Source organism: Heteronotia binoei, chromosome 7 (assembly GCF_032191835.1).
Source record: "Heteronotia binoei isolate CCM8104 ecotype False Entrance Well chromosome 7, APGP_CSIRO_Hbin_v1, whole genome shotgun sequence".
NCBI lineage: Eukaryota > Metazoa > Chordata > Lepidosauria > Squamata > Gekkonidae > Heteronotia > Heteronotia binoei.
In genome coordinates, this window is record NC_083229.1 from 117,430,550 (window position 1) to 117,446,531 (window position 15,982).

Here is a 15,982-nt window from a genome sequence, read left to right on the forward strand (position 1 = left end):
GTCCCTGTTCTCTTACTCCATGTCCGCTGGGCTTACTCAGGAGTCTTTGTTGAGGAATCTTGTCACAAGCCTTTTGAGAGTCCAAGTATATAATATCTTTGTTGTTCAGTCACACAGTCAAGTCCGACCCTTTGCAACCCCATGGACAAAGTCACGCCAGGCCCTCCTGTCTTCCACTATCCTCTGAAGTCTGCTTAAATTCGTGTTAGTTACATCAGTAACTCTGTCCAGCCATCTCATCTTTTGCCGTCCCCTTCTTCTTTTGCCTTCTGTCTTTCCCAGCATCAGGGTCTTCTCCAGTGAGTTCTCTCTTCTCATTCAGTGGCCAAAGTATTTTGAGTTTCAGCTTCAGCATCTGACCTTCCAGGGAACAGTCAGGGTTGATTTCCCTTAGGACTGACGGATTTGATCTTCTTGCAATCCAACGAACTCTCAAAATTCTTCTCCAGCACTAAAGCTCGAAAGCATCTATTCTTCTGCGCTTGGCCTTCCTTATGGTCCAACTCTCACAGCCATACATTACTACCCGTCACCATTATTTACATATTTGTTTGCTTTCTCTAAGAACTCCAAAAGGCTGGGTAGGCAGGACTTCCCTTTGAGGTTCCCTTTGATGTTATCCATTCTTCTTCAGTACACTGATGTTAAATTTTCCTATAAGCACTGTAAAAAGGTAAAGGTTTTGATTTATCTTAAAGGGAGTGACGTCACCCATGGGGTGATGTCACAGCATGGCATTTTCTTGGCAGACTTTTAACAGGGTGGTTTGCCATTGCCTTTCCCAGTCATCTACACTTTACCCCCAGCAAGCTGGGTATTCATTTTACTGACTTTGGAAGGATGGAAGGCTGAGTCTACCTTGAGCCGGCTACCTGAACCCAGATTCCGCCGGGATCAAACTCAGGTCGTGAGCAGAGCTTGGCTTACAGTGCTGAAGCTTACCAGTCTGCGCCATGGGGCTCCTGGCATTAGCACTGTATTTTACCTAAAATGGGTTTCAAATAACAGAAGGGTATATCCAGGTGGGCTGTCGTGTTGGTTTGAAGCAGGGGTCCTCAAACTACGGCCCGCTGAGGACGTTTATGCGGCCCGCCGGGTTATGGCAAAATCAGACCGGAAGTGATGTTCAACCTAAACTCGCGTTAGCAACGCACACTTCCGGCACTGGGCTGAGGCGGCGGAGACAGAGTGTGAGGTGATACCGAGGTGAGGTGAGTTCCCAGGCCGGGGTGTGTGGTGTGGGGAAGGGAGAGAGATGCAGAAGACGGAGAACTGACGGCCCGCGGCCTTGTACAGTAACGGCAGTCCGGCCCTCCAACAGTCTGAGGGACAGTGAACTGGCCCTCTATTTTAAAAGTTTGAGGACCCCTGGTTTGAAGCAACAGAACTTCGTTGGTCTTAAAGGTGCCACTGGACTCCAGCTTTGTTCTGCAGAACGGTAAGCACAACTTACAGCCAGCCATCTTAGATATAGCTCACCATCCTTGCGTGGCGGCTTGCCAGGAACATAATACAACACTTAGTGTCTTGTTTGGGATGGAGTGGGGGCAAAATTAGGTGGTGGAAAATACTGGAAGATGACAATTGGTGGCTGGTGACAGCATTTTGCTTACAAAACTCAGATTGCAGAGGCCTGCAATTAGAACCACCCCAAACTGTCCAGAAATATTATCTGCCATATAAATAAGATGTCCTATCAAGCGGGCAAAGAGAGGAAACCAAAATAACCTCCCTTTAAGATAAATCAACAGCTTGTCTGGCAGCCAATAAAGTGCAGGCATTATATTTCATTTGTGTAGGCCAAGTGTTAGTTAACCAGGAAATCATTTAACAGAATGTGCATGTTGCATTTAGAATTCATTAGAACAATGTGGGAGTCAAGTGCACCTTTAAGATCAACAAAGTTTTATTCGGAACGTAAGCTTTCGTGTGCTGCAAGCACACTTCATCGGACGAGGAGTCAGGTACACGAAAGCTTGGAGCACATGAAAGTTAACGTTCTGAATAAAACTTTGTTGGTCTTAAAGGTGAACTTGACTCCTACTTTGTCCTACTGCTTCAGACCAACACGGCTGCCCACTTGGATCTATTTAGGATTCATGTTTATTAGAATTACGTCTACAAAATACACAGTGACATATGTGTCATGTTTATATGGCACTGCTAGATGTTGAAAACCTACATGAGCTAAGCAACTGTAAGATGATGCACATTGAGACAAAAAAAATCCCATCTTCAAGTATAGGCCCTCTGAAACCCCAGCAGGGGACTTTGGGGGGCAGTCCAAGAGGGGGCAGGGACATCCCCAATGTGATGTCACACAGAAGTGACATCATGTTGGGGACTGGCATCGGTGTTCCAGCTGAAGGCACGCGCTCCCCCTTGTTTCTTCCCCAAAGCATTTAAAGGATAGCTTTAAATGCTTTGAGGAAGAAGGTGGGGGGAACACGTGTTTGCACCCCAAACTGTGGATTCGCGGCTTCGATTGCAGGCACGCACTCCGCACTTCTTCTCAAAAGCACTTCAAGGGATCCTTTAAGTGTTTTTGAGAAGAAGAGGAAGGGTGGCACCTGCCATCTTCCTCTTGCAAGATATAGAGGGCTCTCCAGATGATTGGTGAGCCATGTGCTCCCAACCAATCAACTGAAGGGCCCTTTAAATCTTGCAAGAGGGATGGCTGCTGGTGTTCAGGCTTGGGGGTGGGGCCTCCCACTGCTGGGCAGTGGCGGGTTGGAGCCCCCAAAATTGGGGGAACCCTCACCAAGACCTGGGAGATGGCTGCCCTATTAGGGGATTAAAGCAACTGGCCTATGAAGAAGGCTGAAGAGTCTGGGAATTTCAGGTTAGAAAAGAGACCACTAAGGGCACATGATAGAGATTTATTTAAAAAAAAATTTTGCATGAGGCGGAGAGAGTTGTCAAAGAGAATTTTTTTTCTCCCTGACTGAGGGGAACCTCCACCTTCAAAGGCAGTCGGCTTCTAAATCCCAGTGCTAGAAAGCAACATTAGGGGAAGGCCTTGGCCTCTATACACTCCAAAGCAGGGGTGTCAAATGTGTGACCTGGGGGCTGGACCAGGCCCCAGAGGACTCTTATCAGGCCCACGAGGATTTCACTGTCATCTTCTTCCTTCTCTCTCTCTTTATATTAATAAAGAAAAATCAAAACTGCTATGTAAAAATATGCAAGTAAGCAAACAAAAGGAACTGCAGAAGCTAACGGGTTGTGAAGTTACCTCTAAGGTAAAATATTTGGGTGTGGAGATAACAATGAAGAATATTGACTTGTTTAAAAACAATTATGAGAAGCTATGGCATAAAATGGATGAAGGTATGATAAAATGGAATAAACTTAATTTGTCATTGCTTGGCATAATAGTTGCAATTAAGATGAATATTCTGCCAAGAATAATGTATTTGTTTCACACTATTCCGATCGTGAAAGACAGTAAACAATTTAATAAATGGCAAAGGAAAATTTCAAGTTTGTGTGGGCTGGGAAGAAACCAAGGATCAAAATGAAAATCTTAACAGATGCAAAAGAGAGAGGAGGATTCCAACTACCAGATTTAAAACTATATCATGAAGCAGTTTGTTTAGTGTGGATAAAAGAATGGGTGATATTGTTAAACAAAAAACTCTTAGCGTTGGAAGGTCATGGAAATAAATTTGGCTGGCACGCTTATATGTACTATGGGAAAAAAAAGATGGATGTTTTTTTCTCTCACCATTATATAAGAAACAATTTGCTAAATACATGGATGAAATATAAGAAATATGGGGATGAGAGAAAACTGTTATGGATAGTGCCAGCAGAAGTAATAAAAATAACAGTTGAGACGGGTGAAGAAAAGTGGTTGTCATATAATCAACTATTAAAAATACAAAGTGGCAAAATAGAATTGAAAACTGCTGAAGAGATGAGTAATAAATATGATTGGTTCCAAATGCAACAAATAAAGAGCTTGGTGGAAAAAGATATTAAAACTGAAGGAATAAGAAAAGAGCAAGCAGAAATGGAAAAAGTTCTGCTTGGAGACAATGAAAAATTTCAAAATTATATAAATTACTCTTAAAATGGTCTACGAAAGATGAAGTAGTGAAATCTCAAATGATTAAGTGGCAAATTAATGTAAATAAAGAAATACAGATGGAAACTTGGGAATATTTGTGGAGGAATTTTATAAAGCTTTTGACGTGTCATAGTATTAAAGAGAACTGTTTTAAAATGATGTATAGATGGTATATTTAGTTTAGTTTTTTAGTTTATTTATGATTTATATCCCGCCCTTCCCACCAAGTGGCTCAGGGCGGCTCACAACATAAAATCCAACATAAAAATATTAAATTTAAGCATTTAACACATATGACTCCTAAAAAGTTTGCAGAGATGAACAATAAGATGCCAGACAGATGTTGGAAATGTAAAAAACATGAAGGTTCTTTCTACCATATGTGGTGGACTTGTGAAAGAGCAAAAAAGTATTGGCAGATGATTCAACAAGAAATTTCTAGGATCTTGGGATGCGAGCTTAAGAAAGTTGCAGAGACTTTTCTGTTGGGATTACAAATGGAAACATTTCCAAAAGAAGATAGAACTATAATTTGGTACTTGCTTTCAGCCGCTAGGACATTGTATGCACAGTTGTGGAAGCAAGAAAAAATACCAGAAAAATGGGTTTGGATTGTAAAAGTTATGACATGGAGTGAAATGGACAAATTAACAAGAATTTTAAGAGACTATGACTTAGAAGTTTTTAAGATGGAGTGGAAAAAGTTTAGAAGATATGTTGAAAAAGAATGGAAAATAAAAGGACATTGGACAATTTTTGATAATGATTAAGTTTTAGAAGAAAGAAGAATATTAATCTTGGTTTTTATTAGTTAAGGGTACCTTTAAATATTAGTATTTTAAGTAAATAACACCGGCGGGGGTCAAGTAACGGGGAGAGGGGTGGTTACAAAGTAATATATGGGATAGATAAAAAGAAGTTATTAATGATGCAAGAAATAGATATTGTTACCATATGTTACTAAATAAATAAAAATTGTTTTAAACCACATGTTTGTTAATCCGATTTAAAATAAAACCAAAAACTGGTGCCTTCTGAGTGTATTTTTAAGACACCAGCTACTGGTGGTGTTCAAGGATCCTAGCAGACAAAATAGTTAATAAAACAAATAACAACGTGGAGAACTCCTCGGCTTGATTACTTGGGCCACATGTTGCATAAAGATTTGGCTCTCTTCGGTGTGCTTTCTGTCTCTGGACCCCCTGGTTGCTACTCCTAAAGGAAAACCAATCTGCTGACCTTTCTTTCTTTCAGACTACCCTGGCCCACATTATAGCAAAAGGCAGCAAGAAGAAAGGCACGAGGTTTGTGACGTTATCAGCCACGAGTGCCAAAACCAACGATGTCCGTGAAGTCATCTCCCAGGCCCAAAATGAAAAGAGACTCTTCAAGAGGAAAACCATCCTCTTCATCGATGAAATTCACCGTTTCAATAAGTCCCAGCAGGTAATTTGCTTCAACTTCAGTAGGATATGCTCGGCTGGCTTCCCTCTGGGTACGTGGGGCTTATTATGTATTTTTAGCGACCGGGCTTTTTTTGTAGCAGGAACTCCTTTGCATATTAGGCCACACACCCCTGATGTAGCCAATCCTCCAAGAGCTTAGAGGGCTGTTAGTACAGGGCCTACTGTAAGCTCCAAGAGGATTGGCTACATCAGGCGTGTGTGGCCTAATATGCAAAGGAGTTCTTACTACAAAAAAAAGCCCTGCATAAGCAAGTTTACGACAGAATGATTTGAAATTCTGATGATAGCTGGACCAGAAGATGCTTTGAGTGTCTCAACTTAGGACCTGTTTGTTCCTTGGGTGAATGTTGCTATTCTTGCATAAATTCAAGTAGTGGCTACAATTGGGATAATGTTGCTGTAAAGTACTGGGGTCGGCGCAGTAAGAGACCAGAGTCGGAGAGTGATTTCAGCAAGCTTTACTTCAGGAACACCAACACAAACTGAGCTCTATTCAAACCTCCTGCTCCTTTATACCATTCTTGCCCCCTTCTGATTGGACCTTAACTATGTACAAGGATTGGCTATTTACAGAGGCCTAAGGGCCTATCAGGGTACAGTATGAGCCTAGATGTTGATTGGCTACTTATGTTTCAATCCTTCCCCTGATTGGGCATGCTTAGGCCTTCTCTGGAACCCTGGTGTGGAGTACAAGCTTGGCTTGTTCAGCTTCCCTCCAAAAGTAACAGTTCCCTCCAAAAGTAACAGTTCTCCATTTGAACCTAGGACACAACAGTTGCATTCTTGAATTTGGCTTCTGTTCTGACCCCTATTTAGGGTACTCTTGCAACACCGCTTGCGTGGGCCCAAACTGCTACGTATACCATCCTCCTTAGTACAGGGCCTACTGTAAGCTCCAGGAGGATTGGCTACATCAGGGGGGTGCGGCCTAATATGCAAAGGATCTCCTGCTGCAAAAAAAAGCCCTGCTTAGCAATATTTCTTTGGATTCAGATCTGTCTCCTATCCTGCTGTTTTTGGGAAGGAGGACAGAACTGGGCAATTGGCAGGAGTTCCATTTTATCCTAGTCCTGGGGAGGTCGGTTAAGTTTAGAGAGAGCAACTGGCCAGGGACCTAATTCTGAGTCTCCCTGATCAAATACCAGTTCTCAGACCTAGTAAACCACATGAACCTATTGCATAATATAAAAACTGGAAGCAAAATTTCGTTTGCTCTGTATCGAACATGCATTTTTAAAGTCTGACAGCTCACAGTATGATATGCAATTTTCAGAACGTCGTAGGTGGGTTTAAAACACAAGCTTGGAATGCAAAGTCTTGCGAGAACTGCAATGTTTTAATGTATCCACCTTCCCCTGTCAACACAGCAAAAGCATATTTCCCCACCCTCGGGAAAAGCTTTCCCTCTGGGGAAAATCATACTGTGAGTTGTCAGACTTTAGAAATGCATGTTCGATACAGAGCAAACGAAATTTTGCTTCCAGTTTTTATATATGAAGGATTATTTTACATATGTTGCATTTGGACACAAATTCTGCTACTGAAAGTGATCCTAAAAACAAGGGGGCGGGGGGGAAGAGACCATCAGCTGCCAGAGTGGGAAACTATAAAACATGTATGGAATGACAAATGGATCTACAAGAAAAACTGTTGCTTTGAACCCAGTTTCAGAATATGAACATATGAAGCGGCCTTATACTGAATCAGACCTTCAGTCTATCAAAGTCAGTATTGTCTACTCAGACTGGCAGCGGCTCTCCAAGATCTCTAGCTGAGGGTTTTCACACCTATTTGCCTGGACCCTTTTTTGTTGGAGATGCCGGGGATTGAACCTGGGACCTTCTGCTTACCAAGCAGATGCTCTACCACTGAGCCACCGTCCCTCCCTAATTATTGTACCTAACTTAGAGTCATCCTTTCTAAGGTTGAGGACACCGGATGAGCCATCAAAAAGTTTCCTTTCTCTGTTTAACATTTCAGTCATTTTGCTTATAGAGGGACTGTTCCTCTCCCAAACAAAGAAACAAGAAAAGGACGGAAATGAACGGTGTCTCCAGAAAATGGTTGCTTTATTTCAGTACTGTTTTGTGTTCCGGTTGGGGAAACCTAAGGAGTTCCCTGAAAGGTACACTAGTTAAATGGAATGAATGAAGCTGTTAATCAGCGAAGCGGAGCGAGCTGTCAAAAGGACATCCGTTAAATTTGTTGAGCGCGTGAAAACGCAGTTACAGGTCGGAAAGAATGCACTTACATTGGATGCTTCAGGCTGTCGCTGATGGGGACCACTTTCTTCTGCTTCCCTCCCATGGCCAGGACACTTTCCTTCCTCACGTCGAGCGCGGGACCGTGACCTTGATCGGCGCAACCACCGAAAACCCTTCTTTCCAGGTCAATTCCGCCCTGCTGAGCCGGTGCCGCGTTATCGTCCTCGAGAAGCTCTCCGCGAAGGCGATGGAGGCTATTTTGATGAGAGCTCTCAAGTCCTTGGGGATCGGGATTTTAAGCCCAGATGAGCAACGTGCCGGCTCAGTGAATGGCAGCGACAGCAAGACTTCTGAGTGAGTATGTTTCATGCGCAGCGCTGCGTTAATACACACCACTCAAAGAATCCATTGACAGCCTGCCAGAACAGAAGGGAGCCTGAGGTTGTGGAGTGGCGAGTCGGGAGGAGGGAATTAAAAAAAAAAATGTAGTAAACAAACCCCTTCCTCCCAAACGTGGGTGTCTGTGCTGGATATAAGTGGTGAAAGAAATAATGCTTTTAAAAAATCCTGATTTCTTGGCTGCCTGGAGGGTAACTTTGAAGCTGCCCAGAGGATCATTACATTCGTTCTGCAGTTGAGGATTTGCTTCGAGTTCCTCTCACCATTTGCTGCAGTCCTTGTTGATGTCAGACGCATCATGTTACAACAAAGATTTAGCCAGGACTAAAATTACAACAAAATTTTAGCCAGGACTTCATTGTCTAGATCCTGTCAGTTCTAGATCCTGTCAGTCAAAACACTGCTGTGTGCTGGGGACATTGTTTGACTGCAAGCAGGGCTTTTTTCTTCTTCGCAGGAACTTATTTGCATATTAGGCCACTCCCCCCTGATGTAGCCAGTCCTCCTGGAGCTTACAGGAGCCCCTGTACTAAGAGTCCTGTAAGCTCCAGGAGTACTGGCTACATCAGGGGAGGTGTGGCCTAATATGCAAAGGAGTTCCTGCTACAAAAAAAGCCCTGAGCAAGCAAAAGAAAAAAAATCACGTCCACATCATAATACCGAGAGTCAGTCAAGAAGCCACTGGTTCTCCCTTTAAAAATGATATTGACCAAACATTTCAGAGCGATAAGAATTAGTAGCCAAGGAGAAGTTTTCACTTAAGACAAAGTCACTCAGAAAGTTTTGGAGTTTAAAAATATGAGAAAAGATTTATTTAGTTCAGTCTGGTAAGACAGACGTTAGGATAGTTAATGAAAGGGATATCTTGATCCTACCCACTTTTCTCCCCTCTTCTGTTTTATCTGCACAACAACCCTGTGAGGTAAGCAAGAGCCGTTTTGTAGAAAAATAGGTGGTGGAGTTCATTAGCATATGCTGCCCCCCCCCAGCAAAAAGCAACCCAATGCAAGAAAGGAGAGCCCCGGGCAAGTGAGGCCTTCTTGGGCTGGCTAGAGATCTAGCCAGCCCAAGCAGGCCTCAGTCATCTGGGGCTCTCCTTGCCCCCCCCCAGTCAAAAGGCCAGCAAGCCACAGCCCACCCAAAATCACATAAGAAGTGGAGAAAGGATGGGGTGTAGTCTTCTCCGGGGGTTAATGAGGGCTGCTGGGGACATGGCAAAGCTCCTGGTGGCTGGCTGGCTGCCCGCTCTCCTAATCCAGGAATTGTTATGCAGCTGCACCTGCTATTCAATGAACAAGGTAGGTGGGGGGAACAGGGGGAACCCACAGAAAGGTTCGGGAGCTGTGCCCCTGTGAGCTGCAGAATTCAAGGCCTGAATGTAAGTCAGACTGAAATACTGAGCGACTGGCCCAACATCATCCAGACTGGTAAGAGTAGTTCAACAGTGGAATCAGCTGCTGAGAGAGGTGGTGAGCTCCCCCTCACGGGCATTCTTTAAGCAGTGGCTGGACAAACACTTGTCGGGGATGCTGTAGGTGGATCTTGCATTGAGCAGGGGGTTGGACTAGATGGTCTCTATGGCCCCTTCCAACTCTGTGATTCTGTGATTCTATTTTACAGATTTAGAAACTGGCCCTAGGCTAGAAAAAACTGCGCTGAATGAATTGAATCCACATTGATTTCATGGGACTTTAAACCCCTATGGGTGTTTTTTTTCAGGACTGGTTCTTTTCTCTAATAATAGTGATCAGAAAAGAGCAAAACACTTAGGAATGTTGCCTTTAAAACTGATCGAGGGAAAGCCCTAAAGAATGGGTGCAATTAATAATTGAAATAGCATAATGTGTAGATTTTTCTTTTCTTTTTTAAAGGAAGTGTATCATTTTATTCCTTCAGAGCATGTTTAAGAAGAAAAGTAGTTTGAGTTCTTAATTAGATTGCACAAGTTGGGTAAATGAACAAAAGAATGTGGCGTCTTTATTTAGGGTATCATGTCTATCTTTGTGTGGTCATTTGCTGTTTTTATTGCACTAGGATGTTGTTGTTCAGTCGCACGGTCGAGTCCGGCTCTTTGTGACCCCATGGACAAAGTCACGCCAGGCCCTCCTGTCTTCCACCATCCTCCGAAGTCTGCTCAAATTCATGTTAGTCACATCAGTAACGCTGTCCAGCCATCTCATCTTTTGCCGTCCCCTTTGTATTTTGCCTTCTGTCTTTCCCAGCATCAGGGTCTTCTCCAGTGAGTGCTCTCTTCTCATTGGGTGGCCAAAGTATTTGAGCTTCAGCTTCAGCATCTGACCTTCCAGGGAACAGTCAGGGTTGATTTCCCTTAGGACTGACGGATTTGATCTTCTTGCAGTCCAAGGGACTCTCAAGAGTCTTCTCCAGCACCACAGCTCAAAAGCATCTATTCTTCTGAGCTCGGCCTTCCAGGATAAGAACTGTGAACTGGAGGAGCAGGGCAAACGGATGCTTCATGTCAGGCTTAATAGAATGGCACAGCTGGGACTCCCTGGCCAAGGTTTGGAGTATAGACATTCCAGATAGAATAGAGGTAAAGGGTGCAGAGTGTTAAAGCTGCACTACTGCAGTCTGAGCTCACTGCTTATGACCTGAGTTTGATCCCGGCAGAAGCTGGGTTCAGGTAGCTGGCTCAAGGTCGACTCAACCTTCCATCCTTCCAAGGTCGGTAAAATGAGTACCCAGCTTGCTGGGGGGAAAGTGTAGATGACTGGGGAAGGCAATGGCAAACCACCCCGTAAAAAGTCTGCTGTGAAAACATCATGATGCAACGTCACCCCAGAGCTGGAAATGACTGATGCTTACACAGGCGACTACCTTAACCTTTTTTAAAAGGGAAATCACTGTTGCGGCTGCACTTGTGTAGAGTTTTATGTTTTATTAGAAGATTAGATGCTCTTACCATCCATAAGTGCACGCTGAAAATATTATTACATAGTAAAATACATTATCAGATTACAAATGCAGAAAATGAGCTACTTACTCAGCTAAGTGACCTAACTTCTTGGGCTCTGAAAAGCAGCAGGCTATAGGGCTGCTGGATGGAGCGAGTGTTTTAAATTTGCCTTGCCTTAACTGCTGAGGAGATTTAGGTTGAGGTTACTGTTGGGGGGGGGGCGGTGTTTGAGGGTGTGTGGATGTGTATCGCTTGTCGGAGAGCAGTGTTCCCTCTAAGCTGAGTTAGTGTGAGCTAGTTCACAGGTTTTTTTAGCCTCCGGCTCACACGTTTTTGTCTTTGCTCAGAGCAAACTGTTTTATGCAGTAGCCAAATTGCTCTTTCACAACTGTGATGCCAGTAACTCACAAAGTAGAATTCTTGCTCACAAGACTCCACAGCTTAGAGAGAGTGTTGTTGGAGAGTGGTGTCTGTTTGAATAAGTGTGCTTTCTGTTTGTTTCTGTTGCCTGGGTGTCATTTGATGGACTGTAATTTGATTGCCTGGCCATAATCTGATTGACTGCTGTCCCACTCTCTGCTTGGTAAGGCTTCTATGGAGTAAGGTTCCTCCCCCTAGAGGCGTGAGCCAAAGAGTGAAAGCTCAAGGGCTCCTGCCCTGTGGCTTTTAACTTTGGGGTCTGGCTTGGGGACCCTGTGGAAAGACGAGTAGCTATTCACAACTGCAGGGCTTTTTTCGTAGCAGGAACTCCTTTGCAAATTAGGCTGCACCCCCCCCCCCCTTGATGTAGCCAATCTTCCAAGAGCTTACAGAGCTCTTCTTACAGAGCCTACTGTAAGCTCTTGGAGGATTGGTTACATCAGGGGGGTGTAGCCTAATATGTGAAGGACTTCTGCTACAAAAAAAGCCTTGCAGAACTGTAAGTTGGTAACCCTACCGGAGAAGAAGATACAGGGACTTGAGGCACGTTTGTCCGCACCCCAGTTTATAAGGGACATAATTCCAACTGACATAATTCCAAACCATGAGTTTGCTAATTATTCTTTAAAGTAGTTTATGCTTCCAAATGGAAAACAAACTCTGGTTTGGAGTTGCTTCTCTGCTTTCATTTTCCATCCTCAGCGTTCAGCTTCATAAGTTGATAAAACGAACTTACGTTGCTGTTTTTGCTCAGCAGAGGAGGTTGAGCAATGAGCCCTAACCATGGTTCAGCCATAACAAAGGAAGAAGAAGCAATTGGTTTTATACCCCGCCCTTCATTACCCAAAGGAGTCTCAGAGCGGCTTACAATTCCCTTTCCCTTCCCGTCCCCACAACAGACACCCTGTGAGGTAGGTGGGGCTGAGAGAGCTCTCCCAGAACTGCTCTTGAGCAGAACAACTCTGTTAGATCGAAGATTTCAGGTTTTCACGGCTGGCATCATCATTAGGGTTTGTAGAATCTTTCGGGCTCAAGTGCCGTGTTCTACTGGAGAAAGTTTTTCTTCCAGACGTTTCGTTCTCAGCTGCGGAGAACATCCTCAGTGGCGTTGCAGCCGGAGCAGGCGTTCTGACCTTCTTGGCTGCTGTGCATTGAGTGAGGCCAGCACATTCCAGAGAACAATCAGCACAAACAACAACCATCTTCCTTATCTTCACACCCCTTCCAACCCTCCCAGCAATCAACACAGAACAATGGTCACATTCCACAGCCAGTTTCCTTATTACCACCCTTCCAGGAAGCCCCACCAAACAATGGGTACATTCACAAACCAATTGCCCTCTCACCACACCCCCTCCAGCCTAGAAATAGCAGCTCTCCAGCAGCCCTGGCCTCACTCAATGCACAGCAGCCAAGAAGGTCAGAGCGCCTGCTCCGGCTGCAACGCCACTGAGGATGTTCTCCGCAGCTGAGAAGGAAACGTCTGTAAGAAAAACTTTCTCCAGTAGAACACGGCACTTGAGCCCGAAAGATTCTACAAACCCTAACTCTGTGAGAACTTGTGACTGACTCAAGGCGACATCAGCAGGTGCCAGTGGAGGAGTGGTAGGGATCAAACCCGGTTCTCCCAGATAAGAGACTGCACACTTAACCACTGCACCAAACTGGATCTCAGCAAAGTGTATTTAGCACAAACCATGGTATGGCGTACCTACTTCAAAACATGGTTTGTGAGACTGGCTGTCACAAACCAATTTTTGGCAGTCCAGACAATACAGGAAGCTTCCTTACCCATGACTGTATGTAATAAGCAAATAACGTTTCCTTTTTTGTTAAGTAGCCCATGTTCAGTTGTGTGTGCAAAATGTGAAACAGGACAAAAGGGAATTTCTGCAACCGCTGTTCAGAACGCATGAGGCAGCCCGGGTCTCTCACATAAAGTATGAATTAGAATTGCTCTTGCATAATGTCAAGCTCTGTGTCCATTTAGATTTATCCTCTCAGCTCTGTGAGATGGGTAAACATGTTATAAACAGAAGTGCAGAAACCTTAACAGGATTGCTCAAGGTCACCAGTAAGCAAAAGAGTGCCAAGAAATGACAGGGCTGCTTGGGGAGCCTTTTAGAAACTGGGATTCACCTTTCTACAGCTTTAGTCTGTGGCGGGGGTGGCCAGACTGTGGCTCTTTCACACATATCGTGTGGCTCTCAAAGCCCCCCCCCCCCCACTGCCCTGTTGGCTGGCTTGAAGAAGGCATTTGTCTCTTTAAATCACTTATCCAAGCCAAGCCAGCTGGCAGATTGGAGAATGCATTTAAAGTTGCTTTCTTTCCACCTTCCCTTCCTTCCTTCCTTCCTTCCTTCCTTCCTTCCTTCCTTCCTTCCTTCCTTCCTTCCTTCCTTCCTTCCTTCCTTCCTTCCTTCCTTCCTTCCTTCCTTCCTTCCTTCCTTCCTTCCTTCCTTCCTTCCTTCCTTCCTTCCTTCCTTCCTTCCTTCCTTCCTTCCTTCCTTCCTTCCTTCCTTCCTTCCTTCCTTCCTTCCTTCCTTCCTTCCTTCCTTCCTTCCTTCCTTCCATTTTAGTCAGTGGCAAAATCCCATAGAGTACATTCCATGGGCTGGGGGGGGGGGAGGGGGTTTGAGCAAGAGGCACCTAATTTGCTGCGTACCTGCTGGAGTCTCTCTCCAAAAGAACCCCCAAGTTTCAAAAAGATTGGACTAGAGAACCCAATCCTATGGGCACCCAAAGAAGGTGCCCCTATCCCAATTGAAATCAATGGCTGCGAAAATGCCATTGGTTTCAATTGTGGGGGAAAAATGACTAAGGTCAAATAAGAGAATCTCTTACCTAAAAAAGCATTAGAGAAATCTGTTTTTTCCGTCAGCAGCAGAACCAGTGCATGTGCCCAGCAGAGGCAAAGCTACTATGGCATTGCCATACAACAACAACAAAACCCCCCAACAGGACAAAGATCAAATTGGGTAGGAGGGATTTCCTGGGAAACCATTGTTGCCAATCTCCAGGTGAGGGCTGGAGTGCTCTCCAGGTAGCAGAGATCAGCTATCCTGTAGAAAGGAAAGGAAAGGTCCCCTGTGCAAGCACCAGTCGTTTCACAGCAGACCTTTTTACAGGGTGGTTTGCCATTGCCTTCCCCGGTTATTACACTTTCCCCCCAGCAAGCTGGGTACTCATTTTACCGACCTCTGAAGGATGGAAGGCTGAGTCAACCTCGAGCCAGCTACCTGAACCAGCTTCTGCTGGAATTGAACTCAAGTTGTGAGCAGAGGACTCCAACTGCAGTACTGCAGCTTTACCACTCTGCGCCACGGGGCTCTTCAGAAAGGAAAGGTCCCCTGTGCAAGCACGAGTCGTTTCTGACTCTGGGGTGACATTGCTTTCACAACGTTTTCACGGCAGACTTTTTACGGGGTGGTTTGTCATTGCCTTCCCCGGTCATTACATTTTCCCCCCAGCAAGCTGGGTACTCATTTTACCGACCTCAGAAAGATGGAAGGCTGAGTCAACCTCGAGCTGGCTACCTGAACCAGCTTCCGCTATAATCGAACTCAGGTCATGAGCAGAGGGTTCCGACTGCAATACTGCAGCTTTACCACTCTGCGCCACGGGGCTCTTTTTTTTCCCAAAGAAAACAGCTGCTTAAATTAGGGTTGCCAGCCTCCAGGTGGGGCCTGAAGATCTCCTGCTTTTAAGACCTTATCTGGCCTACTTACAGGGGAAGTGCTAAAGCTCTATGCCAACAATGTTACTCAAAGGATTTCCTGTCTCAGACCCTAATTATTTTAAAAAGCCTAATAACAGCCCTAACTAAGTTGTAAAAACCCAGAAGCACCCACTGAGCAACACTCAGGGTGATACAAAAGGCAGATAGCCTTCAGTCAGGTCCAGCACAGACTAGCCTTGTTTTTAGCTATTGCTTTATTCCAGAAGTCCATTCCTTTCCTATCCATTCCTGAGTACGTGTGAAATTATAAATATTAACCAATCTTGAGCGTTTATTCTTATTTGCAGCCAAATAATAAACGTTGCACCAATCTTGCAAATGCAATTCCTCCCCCCCCCCCCCCCCGATTGAGTTAATCTTTGTTTTGCTGCACTGATAAAACAGTTGTTAACTTGATGGCTGAGTGAAGACTGGTCTTGAGGAATGAGGAACACATTCAGAGTAAATTCAGACCTCTGAATGGATTCTAATTGTAGAGACAAAAGATTCCCCTGAAGTATGAAAGGAAGAGGATGTTAGTTGTTAAGATTGTAACGTTCTCCCCTTCCCCCCTGTGCTGATTGCAGGTGGGCAAGTAGGGATGCATTGATGGTACTTTTGATGTCAGATTGCACTCTAGTTCCATGCACTTGATTCCCGAAAAAAAAAACCTGAACTTTTTAGGCTTTTCCCCAGATTTCTCTAATTCGGTTGCTGAATCAGAGCAGAGAATCAGATTCATCTTTTTAAAAGCCTACAAATACAGAAGAGGGCATATTTTAGCTT

The 15,982-nt window shown here is 44.6% G+C and overlaps 1 protein-coding gene across 1 annotated transcript in view; it reads left to right on the plus strand.

The window, feature by feature from the left end:
- Positions 1–15,982, plus strand: part of WRNIP1 (WRN helicase interacting protein 1) — a 73,748-nt gene that overhangs the window by 27,242 nt on the left and 30,524 nt on the right. Inside the window, exons 2-3 of the mRNA XM_060244262.1 lie at positions 5,327–5,518; positions 7,852–8,096. Coding sequence (XP_060100245.1) covers positions 5,327–5,518; positions 7,852–8,096 — 437 coding nt within the window. The remainder of the gene's footprint in view (positions 1–5,326; positions 5,519–7,851; positions 8,097–15,982) is intronic.